At 39.4% G+C, this 12,888-nt stretch overlaps 1 protein-coding gene across 1 annotated transcript in view; it reads left to right on the top strand.

The window, feature by feature from the left end:
* Positions 1–12,888, top strand: part of LOC126203879 (peroxisome biogenesis factor 2) — a 93,879-nt gene that overhangs the window by 56,696 nt on the left and 24,295 nt on the right. The window contains exon 4 of the mRNA XM_049938260.1: positions 3,094–3,288. Within this exon, the coding sequence (XP_049794217.1) occupies positions 3,094–3,288 (195 nt within the window). The remainder of the gene's footprint in view (positions 1–3,093; positions 3,289–12,888) is intronic.

Raw genomic sequence — 12,888 nt, 5'->3', positions numbered from 1 at the left:
ACCACTGCAGTGTTCAAAATGCCGTGTCTGTGTTGGCAGGCCTTCTAAATAACCAAGCAGCTAAATGGCGTGATCTTACTTTGAGGTGAGTTGCAGGTGGTATGACATTGTGCTTATGGGCAGTGATTAATGACAATAGGCTCTTCGTCAACAGTGAGGGACTTTTAGTAAAGTGAAACTATATGGTTACAGAGATCTTTTCAAGTCTCAAACATGTATGGTATATATGGGAAGAGAAGTAACAAATGAAAATTTTCAGTCTGGATATGTACATCATAGATGTTTGAGACTTGAAAAGGTCTCTGTAACCATATAGTTTCATTTATTTAAAGCACCTGTGTGTATGTGTCAGGCAGGATCGCAGTTTCTTTTGATGCTGATGTGCTATTCTAGTACAGCCGGAAAGCCTCTACAGTGCTGTTCGATTTTAGGGTGAATACCAAATAGTCTGAGATGTGAACGGGAATTTACATTGAGGAGGGAGGCATGCTAGGGTAGTCCATGCAGTTCTGTGAAGCCATTGTGCCAGAGTGACATAATAGTTAGTGCTTCTGCCTAGTGAGTGGGAGATCAAGGTTTAAATCCCATCTTTGATACAAATTTTCATTCACCTCTTCAGTCTGTATATATACAACTTTTAATAATTTTGGCCACACCAGACTCTTTCTCTCATTCTTCAGTTACCAATTCTTCTTGGATTTTTAGTACTGTGACCAGCTACATGCACGCTCATCCATTTTCAGTGCTTTGCCATTTTGACAATGCACACTTCAATGTGCACTCGAGTGTTGCCATGCAGGGTGCATACTTCACCACAGATAACTTGCAGCTAGAAACTCAATCTCTTCCAAGCCCCCTCCTCCTCTTTCTCTTACTCTCTTTCCCTCTTTCTCTATTATTACCACACCTGAACCATATATTTTTGAAATTTATACAATACAAATATCCCTGACTTTGCCAGTCTGTCCACCACAAAGTTTTACAGTATTATTTTCCAGTGGTTTTCGTAAATATATTATGGTTTTTTAAATAGTGAATACTGACAAAATTAACAAGGTAGATACATAGCTAAGAAGTTACTTAAAAATACAGAATTAATTAATTGGTAATTGTGAGGCACTGTGTTCTAGTGTTATAATCTTTCCAAGGATTTTGCCTGTAGGGCAATTCGCAGGTATGTGCTGTTACTGTTGGTCATTGTATTAAGAGGATAATATCAGCATAATATTTTTAATTGTCTGGGTGGCATACCTGGATTTCAGAAAAAATCTTTAGTCTTATGGACACATGCTATGTTTGTCAATTGCTGGGCAATATCAGTGTTACTGATTACATAATGAAAAAAAGGACAACTTCTACATAGTGATCACTGATCCACTAGGAATCCCAGTGACATAATAGGGCTCTCCAGAAGTATTAAGGAAAGTGGTGTTCTGATTCCTCTTCTTTTCTCCATAGTTATGTATGAATTTTCACAACGGTGAATTATTGTGTTTTGTTTTTTGTTGGAAACATTTCTGTACAGTAAAATTCAAAAGGAGAAGTGGAGGACCAAATTCTTTCCTGGAATGGGTTCACAGTAGCACTTTGTCTTGTTTTTTTGTTATGAAAAAAAGATGATTTTTTTTTTTAACAGGAGTAGGCAACCTGCATTTTGTGTGGGACTAGCACTTCTGAAAAAATGAATGTGGTAGGGAGTTTGGCTCTTCGATTGACAGAAATAGAATTAAGTTGTTTAACAGAATCAACACTACATTGATTATCAGTTTTCCCAGAGGCAATAAGCTGTCAGAATACAGGAGAGCCTATGCAGACTTTGGCGAAATGGACAGAACCCAGTAGCAAGTTGAAAAACTGAATCAGTCCATGAGCCTTGTTGCTGACTGTTGAAGGCAGTTATTTGAGTTGCAAGTGCAATTCTGAATACTGTTTACAGATTTTAATTTGTTGCATATAATAACACAAAAAATATGTACAGATGGGATATCTATCCAGGTTTGCCATGGGTTTGAGGAAGAGGAGAAAAACTGGCCAAAGTTGATAGACTGCAGGGTAAAATAACTTTGCAAAAACTTAATATAATAGAGCCATGCACAAACAATGAGTGCCAATAGACCATAAAAGTGTATTCAGAACAGAGAGAAGTTTGAGTGAGACGTTTTGGGCTGAGTGGTGGTTGTGAGTGATAGGTGTTTGTACTTGGCTAAAGATCTGGCTGGATGTGGATGGTAGATGTGCTGGGATTGGGAGGTGAAGTAAGGAAACCATGCTACCTTCCTTTGTCCTCCCATAACCCTCTTAGATTGTGTTCCGTGACCTGTCCCTTGAAGGAAACTTGTGTTTCTAAAAACTGGTAATGCTAATATCCATGTATGTGTGATTTTGTGTTTTGCTGTGAGTTGTTGCACCTGAAGATGAGTATTGGCCAGCACATGTATTATCACTTTCTGAATGGAATTTTTATTTGTACAAAAAAGTGTCTTATGATTAAAAAAGGGGTCTTTTTCAGGAAGCACAGAAGAGGTGTAGAATTTAAGCAGAAGGTAAGTAAAGAAAGACATTGGTAGTAGGCTTCACTCGTCAACATTTTGAGTAGGCAGAAAGATGAGGTAGATGTATATATGATTGCATTGCTAGATGCAAAATGCGTAATCTGAAAGGATGAAGTGAATCACTTCTCTGTTCATTTATTGCATATTTGCTGTAAGAATCCAGCCATTTATAGTGGCTCAAGTGTAACTGCCATGTAACATTGTGTTGCAGTGCACAAACACAGGGGATGGAAAATGGAAAAGTGTGCTATTGAAAATTATTCATAAATAGGTGAAGCTAGTTTGATGGAGATTTGAACAACCATTAGCATTATTTTAAATGAAACCTCATGGTGGATTAAAACTCTGTGCTGGTCCATCAAACAGTTTTAATCTGCCAGGAAGTTTCAAATAAGAACACACTCTGCTGCAAATTGAAAATTTATTCTGGATAATTTTGAATGTTTACTGGCTATTTAACGTGCTGTTACACAGTTGTTTATTTACTTATAAGGTTAGTGCTTACAGATTATTGACTAATGCATTTTCATACTGTTTGTAGGCTCAGCGAGCAGTAGACTGGGTAGAGACAACAGTGTTGATTCTACAGTTCTTAAACTTACTGGTTTTCCTACACCAAGGTCGCTATCCGACACTCACTTCACGCCTGCTGAGCCTTCATGTTGAACCTGTTAGGGTGACTCGCAGGGTTGGATACTCCTTCATGGTCCGTGAGCTGCTGTGGCATTCTTTTAGTGTAAGTGCTCTTTGTTTCTTCTTTGGCATTTATGTAATTAAACAAAACGTTTGATTAATCATGCAGCAGTAAATATAAGCAAAATAAAAGAGTATAAATGATAACTTTTAGAGATATATTGTACAGAGGTTGTAACCTCCCCCTCACTTATCGACCTTAATGACAGTGAAAAATTAAACCGCGTGTACCTAATGGAAATTTGGGAAAAGCAATTGTCACCGAAGTTAATTTGTCGGTAAAGAGGGAGGAAAGGGTTACATCTTTATGAAAGGAAAAATGCAAATGAAACTGGTGGAAATTAATTTTGAAAATGGGTAAAGTTAATAAAGAAAGTAAATGTGCGGCCGTCACGTTAACAATTAACTAGCGGTAATTAGATATTTGAGATTTGGGGGAAATTACGGTCGCCAGACCTAAGGACAATTACTATAGTAACTGAAAAAGAAAGGTTATTACACATATAATTAGCACTAGAAGCGTAGCAACTGAAGGTTGACACGTGTAGTGTGAAAACTGAAAGTTTGTCAGAAGTAATAAATTTCACTACACTCTGACTTAATTTAGCAAAAGAATTAATAAAACCGGAAAATCAAAAGTTAATTTAGTGACTGAAGTTAATAGTGAGCTTTCTTTCTGAAGCACATCGAAATTCAGTAAAATACGGTTAGTCTTGGACTACCTCAACAATCATTTCAAAAGCTACTTGAATCTACGCAATTTAGAAATAAGAGATTTAACTTTGAACTTGAATTAAATGATTCTGAACGATTAACGATAGTAAAATTTAGTACATACCAAGCTGAGCTGCAGTCACAGGTAAGCTAAGATACGGTAACAAAACTCGCACTCTTAATTTGCGCTCGTGTAATCTAAATATTGTAGCCAGCTATGAATACTTTAACTGAACTTTGAAATTAAAGCAGTGAAATTGAATTATATTATTTTAATGCTGGCGTTTGAATTTCAACGACACTCGGGTTCATTTCGGAAAAGGAAGGGACCCTGCTTGGCAATGCAATTGGGACAATGAGCAACAAAGGTTCATGCTAAGTTGCTGTAATTTTGTGATGCAACAATTTTAAAAGCTGAGGCCTGCCATACAGTTCTGAAACTTTACATGCTTTTAGTCTTCCTTGTTGGTTGACTGAAGGTTTGAAGTCGTCGATCGAGGAGGTGGCGACAGTCACTCATTGTCGGCCGTCGCTGTTGCAGAAGCTGGATGCTGGCGCGCCTTCTTCTCGACACGGCCACCAGGCAAAACGGGCTCTGGATGTGTGCCAGCTAATGCTTCCCGTCCGCGACACTGTGCTAGAAACTATTATAGCCAGTCGAGCGCAATTGCATGCTGCCCAACCCCGAACGCGCGGCAACTCGCGGGAGCGTCACACAACACACCTGCTCCACTGCACTACTCCGGCCAGATCCTCTCTGCTCAGCCCGCGCTCCACGCGGCAGAGTTAACACTCTCAAAGATCCTAAACACTTTCGTTCTCCACACGACCTATCGATGTATTCGTTCGATAGTATAGTTTTCCCTAGGCCAGACCCAGCGTATAAATACAAATAATATTCACAAAACAAACCAATTATACATCGACATAAATGCATATATATACAAATAGTAAAACAATCACAATATACAAAGACACAGAAATGTCATATCTTGAGGTAACAAAACAAGGGAAAAAAATTATAGTACAATAGATGGAAATAGGAGGATATGCATTTCCGGCGTTACAAGGTCTCTATTTTAGAAACATATATTGAAACTGACCAGTGACTATTTATTTGTGATTTGTTAGGAATATATGGTTATGGCTTCCAGACTGTGAAATATATGCCATTTGTGCTTTGTAAAGAACACATTCATGTTATTATGTTTTATGTAAGGGTACGAATAAACAGGTTACCTAAGAAAATGTATGTGTAAAGCCACACACGGTCCTATCATAAAGAATACCAAAGTTTCTAAGGATGGATTGAAAAGTATGCCAAATTTTTGCAAAATAGTGCAATGTTCTCAGGTGGCATGACTTTTGAAAAGTGTGATACTTTAACATTCGTGTTCAACTTTCAGATAGAAGTAAAGCTTGGTTGTTTATTGATAGCCACTTCATAGCGATGGTTAAAACTGAGTGTCATACGCTGATTAAACAGATGTATTTAAAAAATTGCATTGTATCTCAGACACAGTCAGAGTTAAGGGAAGTTTTAAAGCACAAATGAAGATTTTTAATTGTTTTTATTGTACTGGATAAACAAATTTGAATTTTATCATATGAAACATACTGATTTGGCATATTCCAGATACATTACTGAGGTTTTTGTGATGAAATGGGAGACAACATTCATGGAATCATGATAGAAGACCATTGCTCTAAGGTTTAAGTTGCAGTTAAAATGTTGGGCATTTCATACAAACTTATCAGTCTGCATTCATGCAGAATAGTGGACTGGATATGCAGTTGAATTAAGCACACAATAAAAGATAAAACATAGTATGCTGTTTTCAGTGGTGAGATGTCAGAAGTAAAAATCATATCAAGTGCAGTACTAGAGATAAAGTGAATTGGTCTCATGTTGGGAACAAATTTTTTAGATCATAAATGTGATTTTTTTTTATGAGTCCCATTCGTATCAGTGTACTTTTTCAACATTCTCCAGTGATTAGGCTTCCTGCCCCAAGTATGGGTATCCTTCATTTGATTTGAAATGTTTTTTAGCCATAAATTTCTTTAGATACTGGGACAGGTGGAAGTCATATGGTACTTAGACATTCCAAATAGGAATCTTTATTTTAAGTCCTATAACCAAAGCAATTTTATAGGCAGGTGCACTGATCTGAAACAAGTCAGTTCTTTTTTGTTTTACACTTGTGGCCTTTTATCGTGTATTTTTTCATCCATTTGGCCAGAAAAGTTGCATATCATTTGCTAGTTGTTTTAGTCTTTTTCAGGGCAATCAATAAGAAAAAACCATTTTTCTACCAAAAAATGGTGGCCATTTTCATTTCAAACATGAAGTGATGGATCCATGACCCATCTAAATTAACAAAATGGCTCATAAAATGAGTAAAATGTTATATTAAATTGTACAAACAAATTAATTGTTTTTCTCTTTGCATTTACTGTTTGGTCAATATTCAACAGCTGTGCCACCTACCTTCTTGTCATGTAAAATGTGATGTGCTCTTACTTCTACCATGGCTGTATTATCAGCTGTTTCATATTCATTTAATCATAAACCACTCAGTAGAAAATTCTGTCCTTTTATGAAGCTTTCCTCTGTGGTTCCAGTTTTTAGAACGTCTTTGACAATGATACTGCTAAAGTGAAGTATGACTCAGTTTGAATTCAGCTGTCTAGCTTCATATCATTGACAGCAAAAAAGCAAAGTCATTATCAAGCTTCAACTTTGTATGAAGAATTTTTTGGCAGGCTGGCAGTCCAGTTTAACCATTCAAACAAATTGTGCTCAACATTACTGCTTTTTATAAAGTATTCAAACAAAATTTGTCAGCAGATGAAATTGTCTGTTGGCCATAATTATTAAGTAAAACAACATAACATAAAAAGCAAACAAAAAATGCTGAAATCAAGACCATTTATGAAACAGGCTGAAAAGTTCTTACTTGGGCTAGTATTTCTGCGAAGAATGAGCCTGCGGGCTACCTGATTACCTGATTGCTTCTTTCATTCAACAGTTATAATTTGTTACAGGACTGCACATATACCTATTCTCAAAGGCCAAGAAATGTAGAAATTTATTGCCTGAAACAGGGCATGAAATACATTTTAGTGTGGTCACAGTGTTGTCCTCAACCATGAATCTCTCATTCCACTCTCGTGACCTGTCAGATTCTATTTTGTAGAAAGTCGATGCTGCCCTCCAATTCAGAGCCCATTGACCAATCGGGATCCAGTAACTGAACATACAATTTCCTGTTAGGTTGCAGAATAGATGCTCACTAGGACGAAATGGGCACTGTTGCAGGCTGTTTTTGAACATCAGAATCGCATGCAGGATTCAGTGAATCACATTACAAATGCAATTCAATTTTATCCTTTAAAATGTTTGATGAAAGTGTGTGACTGTAGAAACATTTGTTTTGTTTGTTATAAAATAAGATTTGCTCGTGTCAGTCATGATTTTCTTTTTTTTCTCCTGCATGATGCACTTTGGGAAATATTTCCCATTTTCAACTGTACAGTCAAACAGGTTGATTTCAGACACTGGGGTGAATTCGGACAGTATGGCGTATTTGCTCTTTGCCACTGCATAGAAACAAAGAGTTACTTATTTTAACATCCGTGCACCAGTTATTTTAAGTACAAGATTGCATTTATCGCTTTCCACAACTTTAATTTTGCGTCAATTGTTTCCCTAGGTGAATAACTGATGAACAGTCTCAGTGTTAAAAATCCATTCATTATTGTAAAGTTGAAATTTTCCATTGTTGCGTCGAGCAGGAAGTTATTGTAACCGTAATTGTCGACGCGCTCAGTAGCTAACAGCATTGAGACAATTTCTGTACAAGTTTGTCGAGTTTCTCATGCAAGGTTATAAAATAATGACGATTTTTGTAAAACTGTGTACTGGGTGGGGTGATTTCGGACAATGCCAAGAATTTATAAGAGCAAGAGAGCTGCTACAGTACAGTGCAATTATGACCTGGAACTTTTAGATAAAGCTATTTGTGATATTCAGAATGGTAAATTATCATACAGAAAAGTGGGGGTTTGTATGGTATACCTAAATCAACCCTACAAAATTAAGTGCAGAAAGCACACATTAGAGATTTCCCTTCACTGAATTGGATATTAGATATTTAGTTAAAGGCTACCTTGATAAATCTGGCCGAAAAGAGAAGAAATTTCGTAATAATTTGCCAGGAGAAGAATGGGTGCATTTATTCCTCAAACGACAGTCAGAAGATCTTTCCGTTCGCTTAAGCGAAAATATTAAACGAGGTCATGCAGAAGTGAACAGAGAGACTGTTAAGATGTTTTTCTCCAATATCAAGGCAAAGCTGGAAAATCTCCCACCTAGTAACATGATCAACTATGATGAAACCATCATTCCGTATCACTTATTCGTAACAAAGGGCTACCTAAAAATGTGTAAAATTTCACCAAAATCAAATAAAAAGCATGTCGAATTTTAAAAAAGGCAGTAACTGTCTGAATTCACCCTCTATACAATAACAAACATTTTATGTAAAATATCTTTGTGACTCACCATACAACTGATCTTTTTATTGTCAAATTCTTGAGATAAAACAGTTTTAAATCTCTCTGGCCATTGTTTTCAATTGGTAAATGATCTAATTTTCCTGTTCATGCTATATTCTTCTTCTACAACTCATCAACCACAAGTTCCCCTCCCTCTCACCTACCAACAAACGTACTTGTGTTTGCGGTGATTTTAATCATGCTTACCATTTTTTACACTTATTAAAATCTCAGATGTGGCACGTTGTTCCAAGGTACATGAATCTTATGAATTTTTATGCTTCAGATTCGATGAAAAGCTAACTTGTAAATTTCTATCAGAATAAAACTATGTGCCAGACCATGAATCAAAACTGTAAACCTGTAACTTTGTCTTTCACAGTCAATGCTGTTGTCAAGTGAGCTATACAGGCACAGATCATGACCTGCACTAACATCTTCAATCTTACCAGTTTCTCTCTCGTGCTTTCCATTCATCACAAATCCTCTCCTGCATACCTATTGGGACTAAAAGCTTACTAAAGGGCGTGAATGGTGAAGCAAGATCAGGTCGAGCTGATAAGTAATCTCAAGTGTTTTGTCCATAAATCCTGGGGAATGACCAGTGCATGGCTATTTAAATTCTACAAGTCATTCGTCAGCTCCTATCTTGATATTCTGAGCACTTTTTGGAGAGGATGGAATGGCTTCAGTTTGTATCTGGTGACACCTCTTCTGAAGTGACTTGCTTATAAGAATCTTTTTGTCCTCCTGTCTTACCCTTTCCTTGTTGTTATCCTACCACTGCCATGTGGTGGGCAGGCAGCGGTAAGTTATGGTGGAAGTGATGAGAGGGCGTTTGTCATGCCGTTCCCCCTCTCGTAATTGGCTGTAGTGCAGGACCGAGAACAGCATCTCTATAGTGATGTCCTCATCGAGGTCAGTGGTTGGCGCCAGAGGTGTCAGTGGTGATGTCGGAGACAATGGACGCACAGGAACCAGAAACAGAAGTGGCAGTGACTGCAGCATTTGGTGCAATACGGACTGCACTGGTGATGGCAGTCCAGGAGTGGGGACGGCGGCAGGGACTCTAAACACCAATCTGCCAGGCAGCGACCCCACTATGGCATGAAGCAGACCGTTTGCGACACAGGAACAGGCACTTACGGGGGCAGGAGAGGCGGTGGGCCCTTTGGAACAGACCCCGCCATGTACAGATGCAGCTGGATGAAGTGACGGGTTGTCCGCCCGTCAGAAGTGTGAATGACACACAGGCACCAGCCCTGGTGATGCTTGATGACAGCAGGAACCCAGTTGAGCCTGCAGCCGAAACCATTAGCCCAGATAGGCGCATATGCCGGAAAAATCACTGAGCTGGCAATGGATGTAGCAGGTGAAGGAGGGTCCATGGTTGGTATCCATGTAGCAGCACCGCCGGGCTCTTGTCCCCCACTGGAGTGAAATGGTACAAACTAAAAAAAGATCTAAATCAGCTTTAGAGGACTTGCCTGATACATACTTCCCTATACGAGTTTTAAACCTCTGAACCATGTGTTTGGGCTTAGCATTAGATTGACAATGAAATAGGAGAGCTGTGAAATGGTGAACACCACTAGCCTGACAAAAAAGATGCAGGTTCTTGAAAACAAACTGGGGGCCATAATAGTAATCATGGTATACGGAAATCTCTCAATTGCAAAAATCTTAGGTGAGGCCGAAATAGCGGCCGCCATGAACATGGACAGCACGTCATGTAGGGAAGTTTGGAAAAGGCATCCACTACAGTGAGCCAAAACTGATTTAGGAAAGGCCCAGCAAAATCGACATTTAGATGCCCCACAGGAGCTGCAGCATTGTCCAGGAGGAAAAAGGTGTGTGTGGGGCTGCCTGTTGCTGAACATGGTGAGTGCAAGCAGGGATAAGCCGCATAATGTCCCATCTATGACTGGCCAATACACATGCTGACTGGCCAATACACATGCAGATGGGCCAAAGCTTTCATGCGAGAGGTCCCCCAATGACAAACATGCAGAAACTGCAGTACGTTACGCTGTAAGGAAGTGTGAATCACAACCCAGGGAGCAGCATCCTTCATAGCTAACAAAAGAACCCCGTCAAACACATAAAGGCAGTGCTGGAGGAAGAAGTAATATGCAAGGGATCCAAGGCACAGCCCATTAGTTTTTCTGGCCACCTGTGCTGCACAGGAGAGAGGACCCAACTAAATACAGGATCTGTGGCAACAGCCAATGCCATCGTGCCACTAGTGGTGGGAAAACCATCAACCATATTCTGGTTCTCAGTATCTAAATAGAAACAAAGCAACTTGTCCTGATCAAATGCAGGGTCCGGTCTGATTGGAAGTGTAAGCAATGTGTCGTTTAGACCCAGCCACTATTTGTGCACCAACACCATGCCAGGACCATGCTGACAGGCGCCTGGAGCCAGCACGAGATGCTGTTCCAGATAAAATGTGAACAGACATGGGGGGCAGATTGAAACTTAGACTTAAGCAAAGTGAAGGCTTTGTCACAAGCTGGGGACCAAAGACAAGGGCACATTTTTATGAAAAAGTGCATCCAGGGGCTGAGCAACAGTTGATGTGTCTGGTAAAAGGCCATGGTAGTTCGCAACTTTACCTAGAAATGCCTACAGTTCCTTAATGGAGGTTGGCCGCAGCAAAGCCGCAATTGCATCAACATGCTGACCGGCTTGACTCCTGTGTGAGAAACCTGAAAAACTAGGTACTCAGCTGATGGCTGAAAAAATTGAGATTTAGCAAGATTGCACTTGAGAGCTGCAGACTACAAAACAGAAAATAATGACTGAAGGGTACTAAGGTGACCTTTGGTGGGAGAACTTGAAACAACAGTAGTGTGAAGGTAAGTGATGTAGCTGGGCACAGAGGCTGTCAGCTGTTCTAAAAAGTGCTGAAAAATTATGGGTGCACTTGCAACGCCAAAAGGCAAGTGTTGATAATGGTATAGTAATCCTTCTCTTAAGGATTTAAAAGGGAAAGACAACATGTGGAGCTGGTCAAGCTGGAACACAACAGTTCTGGTATGGCAAGTGGCTGAACACAGTAGCTGAGCATTTATTGATTTATTAGTGTACACAGGCATAAACAGGTATATAGAAAATTCATACTTTCTTATTCTTGAAACATTAAAACCAGTAAGCCTAAAAACATTAAACTCATGCTTTTTTATTTTTTATAGAATTTAAGTCCCCCCCATGAACCATGGACCTTGCCGTCGGTGGGGAGGCTTGCGTGCCTCAGTGATACAGATGGCCGTACCGTAGGTGCAACCACAACGGAGGGGTATCTGTTGAGAGGCCAGAAAAACATGTGGTTCCTGAAGAGGGGCAGTAGCCTTTTCAGTAGTTGCAGGGGCAACAGTCTGGATGATTGACTGATCTGGCCTTGTAACATTAACCAAAACGGCCTTGCTGTGCTGGTACTGCGAACGGCTGAAAGCAAGGGGAAACTACAGCCGTAATTTTTCCCAAGGACATGCAGCTTTACTGTATGATTAAATGATGATGGTGTCCTCTTGAGTAAAATATTCCGGAGGTAAAATAGTCCCCCATTTGGATCTCCGGGCAGGGACTACTCAAGGGGACGTCATTATCAGGAGAAAGAAAACTGGCGTTCTACGGATCGGAGCGTGGAATGTCAGATCCCTTAATCGGGCAGGTAGGTTAGAAAATTTAAAAAGGGAAATGGATAGGTTAAAGTTAGATATAGTGGGAATTAGTGAAGTTCGGTGGCAGGAGGAACAAGACTTTTGGTCAGGTGAATACAGGGTTATAAATACAAAATCAAATAGGGGTAATGCAGGAGTAGGTTTCATAATGAATAAAAAAATAGGAGTGCGGGTTAGCTACTACAAGCAGCATAGTGAACGCATTATTGTGGCCAAGATAGACACAAAGCCCATGCCTACTACAGTAGTACAAGTTTATATGCCAACTAGCTCTGCAGATGATGAAGAAATTGAAGAAATGTATGATGAGATAAAAGAAATTATTCAGGTAGTGAAGGGAGACGAAAATTTAATAGTCATGGGTGACTGGAATTCGTCAGTAGGAAAAGGGAGAGAAGGAAACATAGTAGGTGAATATGGATTGGGGGGAAGAAATGGAAGAGGAAGTCGCCTTGTAGAATTTTGCACAGAGCATAACTTAATCATAGCTAACACTTGGTTCAAGAATCATCAAAGAAGGTTGTTTACCTGGAAGAATCCTGGAGATACTAAAAGGTATCAGATAGATTATATAATGGTAAGACAGAGATTTAGGAACCAGGTTTTAAATTGTAAGACATTTCCAGGGGCAGATGTGGATTCTGACCACAATCTATTGGTTATGAACTGCAGATTGAAACTGA

This window comes from Schistocerca nitens, chromosome 9 (assembly GCF_023898315.1).
Source record: "Schistocerca nitens isolate TAMUIC-IGC-003100 chromosome 9, iqSchNite1.1, whole genome shotgun sequence".
Classification (NCBI taxonomy): Eukaryota; Metazoa; Arthropoda; class Insecta; order Orthoptera; family Acrididae; genus Schistocerca; species Schistocerca nitens.
The sequence above is the reverse complement of the archived record's forward strand: the minus strand, read 5'-3'. Positions and strand labels throughout refer to the sequence as shown.